This window comes from Natrix helvetica (genome assembly GCF_964273705.1).
Source record: "Natrix helvetica genome assembly, chromosome: Z".
Classification (NCBI taxonomy): Eukaryota; Metazoa; Chordata; class Lepidosauria; order Squamata; family Natricidae; genus Natrix; species Natrix helvetica.
This window is the reverse complement of record NC_138554.1, coordinates 46,216,936-46,231,692: the sequence shown is the minus strand read 5'-3', so window position 1 is coordinate 46,231,692 and position 14,757 is coordinate 46,216,936. Positions and strand designations below refer to the sequence as shown.

Sequence of the window (14,757 nt, the reverse complement as noted above, 5' to 3'; positions counted from 1 at the left end):
ACACAATTTGGCTCTAGTGATGAAAATCAAGGGAGCACAGTGAAAAAAGAAGAGACTAAGACCAAACTAATGACAAGTATAGCAACCATTAAAACTGACAGGATATTGAAGTGAGGGAGAATTTTTTTCTTTTAGGACTGACTGTCACAAAGAAAGCAGCAGCCAAGAAATACATTGGAAATTACTGCTTGGCAGAGTAGCAATGAAGGCCTTGGAAAAGAGATGTAATGTGTCTCTACTGATTCAGTTGGGAACTGCACAAGCACCGGTTTTCCCCATGACACTTTTAATTTTTTTCCTATGAAAGGAAAAAAATAGAGTTTGTAAAAGCCGGATAGAAAAAGAAGAAATCTTTTTGAACTTTCATGTAGGAAAAGACTTTAAAATTCCATGGTTACTCAGAAAAATAAACAAATGGATCATAAAATAAATCAAATCCTAGTTCTCACCTGAGGGCAAAGTGACCAGCTCAAATTATTTTTGGATGCATTAGGCAAAGACCCACCTCTCTTAGGAATGCCATGAAAAGTGGAAGAAAAGGGAGAGGAGGAGCCAACGTCGCAACGAGATAATGTACAATTTGAATGCTCTGAGATTGCTGCTGACACTTTTGCCGCTGGGTGATCCAAACAGACCTAAACCATCCCGCAGAGATGGTGAACGGGAAGAATACATCCTGCTGATCTCAGGGACACTGCAAAGTCCCTGATCGATCCAGGAGAAGTTCTAGCTGGTGACAAAAGCAGTCCCTAGGCTGATGAAGTTGGGACAGCTCCGAAATGGAAGGAAACAGAAAGAGAAAGTGTTTTCAGCTGGTGAGGAATTTTTACCATTTTAAAAGAGACAGCCTACCAAAAACTTAAAGTTAATTTAAATTTGAGAACAGAAGAAATAAGTGGCAGAATTAAGCTTTGAATGGTTTTGGACAGTGTGTCATCTTACTTTTTAAATGCTATTTTCATGGATGGTATGTATGCAAGCCTTTTAAAACGAATGTATTAAGTTTTCTTCTTCTATCTTTTATTATTATTATTGTTATTCGCAATCTATGGACTAAAATTCTCCTTCTTCATTACTGTGTGTGTTTTTCCCTTTTTCTTCTCTATTTCATTCAAGAATTTGACATTTTTTTAAAACTTGGAATATAAAAAAGATACAAAAGGAAACAAAGAAAATTGTAACGACCGAGGGAGAGACAATACTGCTTCTCGGAGGCTGGAGGTTTGTGTATTGGAAACAAAACACTTTTATTTCCTCGTCGATCATTCTGGCTTGACACTTCAAAGTCTCACTGTTTGTTTATAGGGAGTGATAAGAAGAAAAGCACGAATTGTTTATACAGATGTTCTTTAGAAGTACATCTTTAACCAGAGAAAAGTGAAAACAAGACCTTATTGTGAATTTATGCTTAATCTTGTAAAAACCTTCCAAGACAGAGCAGCAGTATTTGTCAGCTGGAGATAATGGCACAATTTCAACAGCAGAATGAAACTTTACGTTTGTAAAAGATAATGTTTGAAATTCAGAAATTATTAAATACATCTGAGAGAATAGAAAAGAAGTTGGAAAACCTAGAGCATTTAACAGCAAAATATGATGAAGAAGTTGGAGATGTTTATCAAGTGAAAAAAGTGGAGGTTAGAGTCCTATTAACCGAAGAGAAAATTGATCACGAATAAATCAAATCTGTTGACAAGGATGGTGAATGGTTTGTGTCTGGAAATGGAAAGATTGGAATACGGAAAGGGGAGTTAGATGGATGGGAACTTACCCCAGATGGCAAGACATAGAAGAAGAAAAAAACAAAAGAATTTATGGATTTAAAGAAAGAAATGTTATCAGTAACATCATTGATAACACCACGGATAATTAAAGATAAGCTGATCAAGGAAACAGAAGAAGGGTATCGAAATTATATGAGAGACTTAATAAGCAATGAACTGCAAAGAGGAGTTCATGCAAATTTGATTAAGGAGATAATTAGAGGACTGATACCACAAATGGCAGAAGACATGAGATTGTTTTGCTACTGGAAAGATTCAGATTGATAGATGAAAATGTATAATCTAAAACTAGTTATATTTAGTGAAATTTAGTGACAATAGATATAGTTAAATAAATAATTGATAATGATAATAATGTATGCACATGTATTGCTATGATAAGTAATAATTGGATATGAATATTGAATGGTACCTATGAAAGGAAGATTAGAATTTTTTTGGTTATATATAAAGGTTAATAAAAAAAGAACTAAGTTAAATTTAGTTAAGTTTTGATTACTAGGGGAAAGTGTTATGATAAAGGATATAGTCAAATAAAGGAGGGATAATGATAACAACGTATATATATGTATGGGTACAACATAAGGAAATTGGATGTAAATTGTAAACAGTGATTTGGAAAGAAGGATTAGAAATTTTTGTTAGTAAATATTATGGATGTTTAGCCAGAATAGGTCATAAGGATTTGGTGTTATTGAAGGATATTAGAAATAGCAAATGAAATGCCAGTACGTGGTTATGTTTTAAATCTTGGTATGTTTTATGATGAAGGACGTTTAAACAATTATAGTCAAATGAAAATGGAGGTATGATGATGATAATAATATGTATAAATATATCTGAGTTAAAATACTTGAGTTAATATGAATTATGGTTGACGACTGTGGAAGAGATGCATGAAAGTCTTTTGTAACCAACTGATACACTTTCTACAGTATATAAAGAAGGAGGATTCTTTGTGTTGTGTTTGCTTTGAAAATTAAAATTAAAAAAAATTAAAAACAAAAGTGGAAGGAAAGAAAAAAAGAGGACAATCAGCAGTAAGGAGGATGGAATTATTGAATTACAATAGTAATGGATACATCATTAGATTTAGAAGAGAGATAGGTTGGGTACAGATCATACTGGAAAAGGTCTATGTGATATCTTAGAGTCAACACCAACTTGATAACCCATAACATCACTTCTATTGTGGAAAAAAACCCTTCTGTTTCTTTTGTAAATGTTTGGTTAATTTTACCTTTTTTGCTGGCTCTATATAGAGGATTTCATCAACTCCTCCCTTTAATGGCTACTAATTTTTTCATCTCAAGCTAAATTCTGAACAGAATCCTGTTTTTTACCTACCACCATCTCTTCCAGATAATAAATCAAAATGGTTGAACATAACGTAGCCTCACAACACATCACAAGTACAGTATAGGGTGTTTTTTTTCTCTTTACCCTTTATCTCACAGGGTACTGGAATTCACTGGATAATTTTGGGCCAGTCATAATTTTTCAACCAATTTTTATCTCATAGTGTTATCGTAAAGGAAAAAATAGAGGAGCAAATGTATGCATAGTACCTTGAGTTTCTTGAGGAAATTTGGGCTATACATCTAAAAAAAAATAAAAAGTTGAATAAATGTATCCCTTCTAAATCTTAAAGATGCCTTAAAATTTCAGTATAGTGTTGGCCTAATTCTCCCTAATATTTTCATCAATTTTTTCAGTCATTTCACCCTCTGAAATATTTGGTACTTAATAAGTTATTGTAAATTCTTTTTTATTACATTTCTCCAAATTATTTCTTCATAATAACTTGGCACGTTTGTCCTCTAGTTCTCCCTCTAAAATTACATTTAACAGTATTGAAACCTTGCATTTTCTGAACATTCAAATATGTTCTCAGCTTTTAAATACTCGACACCTGTGCTTTTCACTACTGTGACCGTCTATAGGTATTGTTCCCTGCACTGAAAGATAGAACAAAACCAGCTTTCGCTTACATACAATGAAAACACTAGTGAACATTTTCCTTAAATAAAGATGTTTGCAATTACACAGAAGACTGCTTTGTACCCTACTAACTCAAACCACTAGTCCCTTCAAAGTTATTTTGCTGATATTCTGGGAGGCAGTTCTTCTGACAAAATCTTACCCAATCTTATCCACACTAGCCATGTTCAAACATAGGATTCTTTGGAAGGATTGGCCCTACTTGTGAGCTACAGTTATTCCCATCCATTGATGGGATTCTGTCTCAGCATCCTTTCACCATCTTGTTTTCTGCCATGTTCACAGCTATATTGCAGTAGCTGAAGGCAAAACATAGAAAAAGGGAATGGAAAAATCCAACATTGTGAGAGAGTCTTGAGTCAGCAAAAGGTGTATCTATTGGATGAATCTGGACCACTTACTTAGTTCAATTGATTCATAAGTTTCTTGAGGCATCTGGTTAATGATTGGAGAAAGGAGGATGTTGCATACAGTATTTTTCTAGCATAATCTAATATGGATTCTCTTGAATTTATAAACAATGATTTTGATAATGAGAATGATGATGAGGATGATAGCAAAAATAGAAATATGACAATTGTAGAAACAAGCTCCCATTTTTTTGTAAAAAATGTTCTTTCTTCTTTTTGAAGATTTCTTAGGTAGAGAAAATCAGTGCTGTAGTTTAGTAAGCTTGTACATATTTACTCAGAAATAAATTTCACTAAGTTCCATTAAGATTATGCCCAAATAAATTTATATAAGATTGCAACCTAAATAAGATAGAGAATTCATTGTCCCTCAACATAAGATACAGCTGTCTCTGCATGATATTTTTGTATGTGATGGGCTGATATTTGACAATAGTTGATATATGTCACGTAAAGACATTCTTAGTACTTGACAATATTTGATGAATGACAAGTTCTCGATTGTTTGCCAAAGCAATCAAGATATGCCAAGAAAGCTAAAATATTCTTATTGGGTTTGTTTAGGTTTTTTTTGTAAACTGTCACCTTCAGAAATTTAAAAGTAAATCTGGCAATGTTCCCTTTCATATTTACAATACTGAACACCTCAGTTCCATAAGTGTGAAGAAGTTGTGACTATTATCTTTTATTCTGTGCAGTTCTGCTTCTCTATTTTAGTCCCATTATTTCTAAGCATCACTTCACTTTTATGGATGAGCTGTCTATGCCTCACACTTCAGCTAAGCTTCTCTAGCTTGGTGTCCTCCAGATCTGTTGCAACAACAGCTTTTTGAATTTTCAGCCAATTTGGAACCCCATAAGACGCAAAAGGTTGATGTCAACGGACTATTGAGAGTTGTCTCTGAATTCCCCTGCAGCTATTCATGCCATCTGTCTTTTCTTCTCACCCAGGTTATTCTCTTCTGGTTCAATTTAGCTGCTGCCTCTATTGGTGATGAACACTGTAGAAATCTTTCTTCTGCCAGCAATATTACTGGTAAGTAAGTTTCAATTATTTGACTTACTGTCTGTCAGACCGACACATTGTCCAACTTGATGGATGATTATTTCCTGAGAACAGTTCAGTTAATGAAAGGATGTGATGTCCACACCAGAGGTGAGTTTCTGCTGGTTCGCCCTGGATTGGGTGAACCAATAGCGGTGGCGGCAGGAGGCTCTGCCCACCTGCCCAGACACTTCTGCGGATGCGCAGAAGCGTCACACATACATACAAGCGCGCACAAGCGAACCGGTAGTAAAATAAATTGAAACCACCACTGGCCCACACCTTTCTGGAATGGAGACTTAGGTACCTGGCTAACTATGCAGCTTTGGTATCTGGAACCATGCCTATTAGCCTGGTTTTAGTAGGTGTCAATTTGTCATCCATTTTTTTAAAAAATTCCAAAGATATATTTTACATCACATTGTGTAATGTGAGTTTCACCAAACCCCTTTTCACACTTGCAGATTACAATCAGAAATCAAAGTTGGCATTCTCCACAAGTTCAGGACTAAAACTCTCATAATCCTCAGCCATAATGCCCATTAGCACCAGATCAAGGAAGATTGGTTTAAGCATTTTCTCAGTGGCCCACAGATAGAGGCCTTAACCTGTAACAATCTCTAGTAATTCTCTAGTAATTCTTGGGAGGTGAGCAGAGATAATAAATTAAGGATCATGGATGTTGATCAGGGAACACCCTTTTCTGATGAAAACTGTTTGTTCAATAAGTGTGAAGGAGAGGATAATTTCTCTACTTGGCAGGAACTTAAAAGCCACAACTAACATTTTGATGAGGAAAATGTCTCTGACAGAGGAAGCTGGGGAAAATTTGTGAATGACCATTGCTCTGTCTGTCTGTAGTCTGTTGAGATTTGGGTGCTAAATTCAGGTTCTGACAATTTACAACTTGGAAATGACAATTTACACTGCAGCCTAACCAGAAATAAATTTTGCTATTTTTGTTGTTGCCTGTTCTCAATAAGGTGTGCAGAAGGGCTCTCCTGATTAATGTTCTATCCAGCATGCTGGCCGCATTCCTAACAGAGGCCTGCAGCCGGTTTGCTCCAATAATAAAGGCACGTGGAGGCATATGGAATCTGGTGACTACATTGTTATTAAGGAGATAGGCCCAATTATTCACTGTACTTGAATACAATGCACTGAAGATCCTATCCCTAGTACCAGTTTTTCTTCATTTTGCCTGCCAAAAATTCTTGATTACATCCCTCTTCAGCCTCTCCATGTATCTGCAATTAGCACCTGAATCTGAACTATCTGTGCCCTTTTCACGTGCCATTGCTTTCTTTCTCTTAAAATAAGAAACCTTTTATTATATTGCTGTGGTCAAAATATCTCTGAGGTCTAGGTCTCTTCTATCTGCTACAGGTTTCTTTCAATATTCATAGGAATTTCCCTTCTTTCTACAAGATTTGATATGGATGTAATTTGAATGAAATATAGAAGAGGACATAGTTTTGGGGTACATGTCAACCACACACCTGATCAAGCAAAGTTTTGGACATGAAGTGCAGAAAAGAGCTGCATAAGCACTCACTTAATCACCATTACAGCTGAACATATGTTTGATAGCTCTGGGCAATGCTGGTTAAAGTCTCTTTTTACCAAGCTTATATGCATAGTGCATAAATGGCACTTGTTAATTTATATTAGTTCATTCGTAAGTAAATTTCCTGCCTAATTAACAACCACTCTTCACCATTCTTACCCCTTGGCGTGAATTCTCTTTGCTAATCCATTAAATCATGAGGAGCATTTTTTCCAGCATGTGAGCATGAAGGAATCCTGATTTAAGTCATTGTAAGAGAACTTGAGAACTTGAGGAGAACAGCTGGAGTTTGGCCAGATAAGAAATGAGAACAGGGCTATTGCTCAGCCTTGTCACCCCACTATCTTAAATTCTGTGTCAAATCCAACTGAGTTTTATATTTCAACCTAAAGATCATGTTTATTGTTAGTGTATTTGCTACCAGCATCTCCTGAATCAGATTAATTATTTGTTGAAAAATACATACACATGAACCTGCAGAAAATTTTTGTAGAGCTGTCCTTTAGAGTTTTGCAACCAGGGAAAAGCTTGATCATTTAACATTTATTTTTGATATATTTAGAATTCGTTATCCTTTGTGTATTTTATTTCATATGTGTATTGCATATACTTATCAGACATATAAAGTACTTTCTAAAATACATCATTGTATTAATTATAATGTATTTAATATTTCTAAGCATATTTTATATTTGCATTTTGGACAGTTTCCTTATTTTAGGATGACCATAATCAATTTTAGCTAACCATATCACCTCTTTCCCAATCATAAACTTTTCCCATAAATTACAGGCACTCACCCAAAATGGCACTTTGAGCCATTAAATAGGCAGTTGCTCACTGGAGCATTGAAAAAGAAGGCTTAACATACTAGTACAGTCTTTGACAGGGCGCCAGAAGTTGCTTAAGCAAATCACATCTTGATCCAGACTTGAGTAAGTTTGTGAATGAAAAAGAAAAAGAAAGGGGAAGACAGTTTTTTGGGGGGATGTAATGGTTCTATAATGATAAGAATCAGTTTTTCTGCAGTGGTTTAAAGTGTCAGTCAAGGAACTGGGAGACTGTGAATTCTAGTCCTAATAACAGGAGATTTTACATGTAGATACCTTTAAATATACAAAATATCATTGATATAGATTTTAAAACCCTGCATTACTGTATGCAGGTTTTTGGAGACAAGAGTTTTATTGAAATAATGCACTATCTAATTCTCTCTCTTCTCTACCTCTGATTAAAAACAGAAAAGTTTTTGTCTCTCCTGCCTGCTCTGCTATGCTTCTAACCGAAAACAAATATAGCCATTTTTAAAATTCATTTGAAACTTGCCATAATCCATTTAGTGCTAGAGAAAGGGTAGTTTTCCACATCTTAGTAGCTTTAGAGTGCTAGGTAACCAATCCTACTATCCACAGCCTGTCAGTATTACAGACTGGAGATGTAGTTCATACAGTGTCTTCTGAGTTTCAACCGGCACCCAGCTAGTTCTTCAAAGAGTGTGCTGATTGGTTGTGACCCACCAGCCAGCAGGGGCATCGCAGCCAATCAGCACACTCTTTGAAGAACTAACCGGGTGCCGGTCGAAACTCCGAAGACACTGCAGTTCAGCATCAGAGTGCATTGAGGATACCATTTTGAAAGAGGTTGCCATGGGAGGTCTTTATTTGTTATGCCACTGAGTCAGCTATCCAAATGTGATTCCATCTGGTAACTAGTGGAATCAGCTGCTCTAATGTGCTAGAACTTGTAGAAATGTCTGAATTAAGAACATGAATAAACATTTCATCCAATATTCCAAATCATTTGGCCTGCTTCTGCATTGGAAAGATTCTAGAACCTTCAGTGATTTCTGAAATACTATTTCTGACCAAATTAAGATAATGGGATCATCAATATCATGAGGGCTTTGAAACAATATTTTACTCATTGAGCAATCTGAGGAAGTTTGTGTTTGTTTTTGCCACAAAGAGCTAATCTTTCTCTGTTGCTTGTGAGAATAAACATGAGTAGCAGAAACTAAAAGTGGAAGAAGTGGGAGATTATTAAGAGCCAGAGTTTCTCAGGGTACGAATGCTATGTTGAGACTCCAGGTAGGTTCTACCAACTACCAGCAGACTCTGTCTTGATTGATCTCTCACAATTCACAATATTGGGAAGAAGTCATTACATATCTGCTCGGGAATCAGAATGATATCCTCCATCCTTATTGACAAAATCTGTCAAGATATACTTACTGATAAACTGGTAACGATAAAATGTGGGGTAGATTATACAACCACTAGATAGATTTAAAATTTGTGAATGACCACATAAGATCCCCATAAATGTCTCTATATCAACTTGGAGAATAATACAGAGTACAATGCTAAATATATCTGTCTTGGTCCAAGCTTTGGTCAGGATTTTATTGATGCTTTAGAATAAGTGATTGAGGGCATGATTATCAAAAGCAGAGATGATATAAAGCTAGGAAAAAATTTAGAAATGAAAAAGAAGAATGTAAAAAGATCTAGACAGGCTTGAACTGTGGGCTGAAGGAGAGAGAGAGAGAGAGAGAGAGGGAGGGAGGGAGGGAGGGAGGGAGGGAGGGAGAGAGAGAGAGAGAGAGAGAGAGAGAAATGTAAAGACCGGTGATTTTAAAAAAGGGAATTTATATAAGTTATGGGGAGGAGAGAGGGGGAGGGAGGGAGGGCTTGGCAGTTGTATATATGGAAAGGATCCAGGTGTTTTAGTAGATCACAAGTTGAACATAAGCCAACAATATAATGCAGTTATTAAAAAGGCAAATACTACTTGGGGGTGTATTAATAGGAGCATAGAAAGTAATTCCCACTCTATTTTGCAGTAGTCAGACTCCACATCAAAAGCTGTATTTAATTCTGGACAGCAGAATCTAAAAAGAATTAGCAAACAGAAGCCAGGAAGGCTATCAAGATTTTGAAGAGATTGGAATTCCGTTCTATCAGGAATGAGATATATTTACCCTGTAGAAAAGAAATCCGTTTAGGGACCTAAAGAGAGATCACATAAAGAAATTGTCTTATTCTTTCTTTCCCAGAAGGTAGAACCAGCCCCAAGGGTTGAAATTATAGGGAAGGAGATTCAGTTTACATAATCCAAACCCTAATCCTTCCAGCCTCTTGATGTTACAAACTCCAGGTGATTCTGCTAACCACCAATCACTTGGCCAACACCTTGCTTATATATCTACCCTAGATAGCTACTCAGATATATTGGCTAGTCCTAACCATGGAACTGTTAGCCCAGCAGGTGGGAAAGATTCCTAAATGAATCTTCTCCCAATAGCTACCCCAGCAGATTCTGCCACAATTGTAACAGCAACTGCAGTAGCATTTTTATGACAGATGCCTACTTTCTTGCCAGAAAATGGGACAGAAATTCAAGCCAGGTTACTGCTTTTTTTGCTCAAAACAAATTGTACATGTCTCCAAGGTCACATAATTTTCTTGCTGATCAAGCAAAAGTAGCTTTCTTAATAGGTCTCACTGACTTGCAGGGATTCAAAATAGGCAATCCATTTATTGATCTAAAATAATCTGGGCTATGCTAACCTGTGACATATCTGAGATAAATCTTTGGGATTCTGCCAGGCACGTGATTGCCAATAAGACCCATTGCTTCTGGTGCAGGCCCAGAGATTCACCCACGAGTACAAAATGTGAACTGGAATGAAAGAGGTTTACCTGATCAATTAAAGGCCCGTCTAATGAAATCTCAAATGAACTAATCCTTCAAGGGGCCTCAATGTGACAACTATTTTAGTGCAAGCCTGTCTGAGCATAGATGGGAAGATCAAGGACAAGTGGACAACTACAAATGGGAGAGGAAGATGCCACTATTCATTTTTCTTCCCTTCTCCTTCTATATCTGTCTTCACATTGGACACTGCATAGGTTGAATCTATGCACCTTGGAACACAAGAAGTGACCTCACTGTACACAGAAGTTACACTCTCACACACAAAGATTATACTTATATGGTGCAGAGGTTGGCCATTTCTCATGAAAATCTGGCTACATTAACCCCTTCAAATATCAGTGAACTGATGTTAGGGGATATGGCATTTTGCCATCTAATGCTTTACCTACTCAGGCATGTCAGGAAATAATGTGGTTCCAGCCAGAAGCTGGAGCCTTCAAAAATTAAGTAGAGTCCAGATTTTTTAAAATATATGTTTTATTAATGCATTTTTAAATAACACATAAAAATTCCATATCTATCTCAACAGTTTGTTGTTCTGGAAACAATTGATTTTAAGTAGAAATGCCATATTAATCAACATTAATCATAATAATAAGCATGTCAGTAACAATAGCAAAATAGTAATATAATTAGTTTTGTATTTAGTAATACAAAATTTTCAAATTTTGTAACTACTAAATTACAAAATTTAGTATTGTATTACTAGTAATACAAAAGATCTTATTATATTTTGGAGCTTTTTAGATTGTAATCTCTGATTTGTTAATTAACCATTGGTAAAACAAGTCCCATGTCAAAAAGTATTCTGTTTCTTCCTTTTCTTTTAAGTGTTAATCTGTCCATCTCAGCACATTCTAATATTTTTTATAACACTTTCAGATTTTTTGTGGAGATACTTAATGACTTCTAACTATTCAAGTTACATTCCAAATATGATTAACTGCAAATGTGGCTACAAGCTCTAATAGACTCTGATGTCAGAGACAATTTCACTAAGTTTTCCATTCCACACAAATATACTCTTCCTACTTAATCTGTCTATCTTCCTATTATAGTTAAAACAATGGATGATTGACAGCTATACTCTCCCAAAGGAACTTTTTCAAGAGGCAACTGGACTTTCTTGTTATTCTTCAGTTTTTGGTGAAGCTTCTTGGATGAGAAGTGAAATATCTTCAAAGAAAAACAAGAAAGTCCAGTTGTTTTTTGAAAAAGCACCTTTGGGACTACCATGACCTGGTTGACTAAGACTCTCCATAGACATGACAACTATGTTCATTCATCATCAGTGAATGCTTTGAATTACTTTTATTCTTTGAGATACAAAAATCAACAAGCCAAATAGGTTCAAATATGTTTTCTTAACCCACCTTCCACCTTCCAGCATCCCAGTTTCATCTTTCCTTTGTTGTAAAAACGGAGGTGTCTGATTTTATTTTGAGAACTGTGCTACTTGAATCTGCTCTAGAGATTCCAGAGCTAAGTGATATATTTAACAAGGAGTTTTGGCCATCAAGGATGCCTTTCAGACTTTTAAATATGGCAAATACCCTGGAGAAATTTGTTGGATAGAGCACACTATTCTGCAGCAGTAGAGATGGACCAAAAGAACATGAAACAGTTTTAGATTTCTTACAAACCTGTGTCATGTCAAGAGAGGACATTACAAAAAACACTTTTGAATGTCTTCTATTCCAACCTTACAACAACAAACAGCGTGATGGGTTACCATGGAAGCTGGAAAATATAATTCTCCCCAATCTTCCATTTATAAATGTTGATATACTTCCTCTAAGCTGGGCATTTGGGGGCCTTTAAAATGATCCATATTCATTTTCTTACTTCTGATGGTCTTGTGTTGAAGATGTCAAGAGTTACATCTCAAACTGCCGAACCTGATGACATGGCAGGCTTTGAAAATCATTCAATTTGAACAATGCCTCCATATCATGAAACAGCTTTAGGAGACCTTTTTTTTTTAACTACTACTCTTGTCAAAATTCATGGCACACTTCTGAAATAAGCAGGCCCTATTTTGATATCAATGTGAAGCTTCATCTGTTTGTGACCCATTATTCACAGATATATGGGAATATAAAGTGCACAAATGCCACTTCAAAACAATATCTTTGTTACTGTGTTATTTCCAACAAAATAATGGGCCAGGTATTTTCCAAAGACAGAGTTTGCTTTTTCTAACTCTGCCCATATTTTTATTGAACTGTGATCTTTTGAGGTCAACTGTGGCTACCAACGTTTTCTGAAAAACTCCCTGTCTTTGCCCATCCCAGTAGTTTTGCAGCTCCTTTAGGAGCTTCATGCAATCTAGCTAGCCCTTGCCAAGTCTGCCTACAGGTGCTCTGCCTGCCCTTCATCGCCAGGAGGCCTTTCAATTTCTGCAGGAGAGTGTATGGATCTAATAGCCTTTCATTTCCCCTGACCCTTAAGTACCTTAGTTCCTCCATTTCTGTTGTTTTGGGAAAATTGAACAATGAGTTTAGAGGGAGTGTATTCCTACTCTCTGGCCCAGGAAAGGCTTTCTTGCATATTTCTTTCTTGCAAAAGCTATGTAAACATAAAATATTCCTGGGAAACTTTCATTAATGTGTGTCTATATTGTTGTTGTTGTTGTTGTTGTTGTTGTTGTTGTTGTTTTCCTTTTCCTTTTCCCGTACTGTCATTAATACCTGAATGGCTATATGAAGAAGTATCTTTAGTTGCCAGTGCTTCTGATTTTAGGATTAAGAAAGATTTGGCGAGTGAAGTGTAGGACAAAATCTGCCATTGCCTCATTGGCCCACAGCCTGGAAGAGACTGAGTCACCCAAAGAAAGAACTGAAACTGCAGGTATTTTGCTGGCCCCAAATAAAGAAATGGAGAGCATATCACTCATTCCTGTCCTATATATTTGAAGAAAGAAATGGAGAAGGGAGAAAAATGAGTCTCTTTTTTACCATTCTGAATCTGAAGGAAGTGATACTTCCTAGTTCTTCAAGACATATGAAGGGGAAATAGAAAGGGTTATTCTGAAAAATATATTGAGAAATATAATTTCTCAGGGCAGGAATGACCAGTTATGCCATTTATCAATTGCTATTAACACCATGCAAGAATTGTATAAAGCAAGAGGTCCATTAAATAATGGAAAGTCAGGAAAAATAAGCACTAGATTTAAAGAGCAGTCAACTGAATATAAGCCATGTTGGCAGAGGACAATCAATTTCCTTAAGTTGTCTTTGTTGCAAAAAAAAATGTCTCTATGTAATTGTACTGTGTCAAATGTCTGGGTCATTTCTGTCAAGTGTGACTAAGGGAGCCTGAAAAGAAACATTATCAAGCAAATTATTTTAATTTCAAGAGACTTGTCTAGTCAAAATTAAAAATTCAGAATAAATCCTAACTTTATTAACATTTCAAGGATCTGAAGATATGACGGAAAACTGGATTAATCACGGTTTATACTTAATAAAACTTTTAAAGAAAGTAATTAACTGTTCCCTTGTTGGGCCAAAGTCCATAAAAATATTTTATTCCCTCATTCAAATTTCAGAATTCCAAAAATAGACATTCAGATGACTGATTTTGAGTTCCAACATTTTTTTAACCATTTTATTGCATTGTTCTGCAAATTTTATGTTTCCTTAAAGTTCAGGGTTGCTCCACCAATTTGTCACTTAGCATTTTTAACATACTATTCTCCTGGGAGGAGGGGAGAAACGGGACTATCCATGATATTCCAGCATCTGCTGTTTTCTTCTTCTTCTTGGAAGTACAGAAGTAGAAGGAAATTGGTCAATAGCGTGATTGAATGACCAGTACTAGATTAGCAGTTGGAGGGATCTTCAACAACTGAAATCAGCAACATATTGATACATTTAAACATGTTATTTATAAGTCAAATTGTTGTATTTGCGCAACATGCTAAATTGGTTAATTTTTAATATTTTATTTTGTGTTCTTTAGTATATTGTGTGAATCCTGCCCATTACAGGATAGACAGGAGCTGTGGTGGTGCAATGGCTAGAATGCAGAATTGCAGGCTAATTCTGCCTGCTGCCAGCAGTTTGATTCTCACTGGCTCAAGGTTGACTCAGCCTTCTAACTTTCCAAAGTCAGTAAAGTGAGGAGCCAGATTGTTGAGGGCAATATGTTGACTCTGTAAACCACTTAGAGAGGGCTGTAAAGCATCACAAAGCGGTATTTAAGTCTTAAGTGCTATGTGCTATTTAG

At 36.0% G+C, this 14,757-nt stretch overlaps 1 protein-coding gene across 1 annotated transcript in view; it reads left to right on the top strand.

Moving 5' to 3' along the window:
• CRHR1 (corticotropin releasing hormone receptor 1) overlaps positions 1-14,757 on the top strand; it is an 82,905-nt gene that overhangs the window by 18,723 nt on the left and 49,425 nt on the right. The window contains exon 2 of the mRNA XM_081932100.1: positions 5,147-5,231. Coding sequence (XP_081788226.1) covers positions 5,147-5,231 — 85 coding nt within the window. The remainder of the gene's footprint in view (positions 1-5,146; positions 5,232-14,757) is intronic.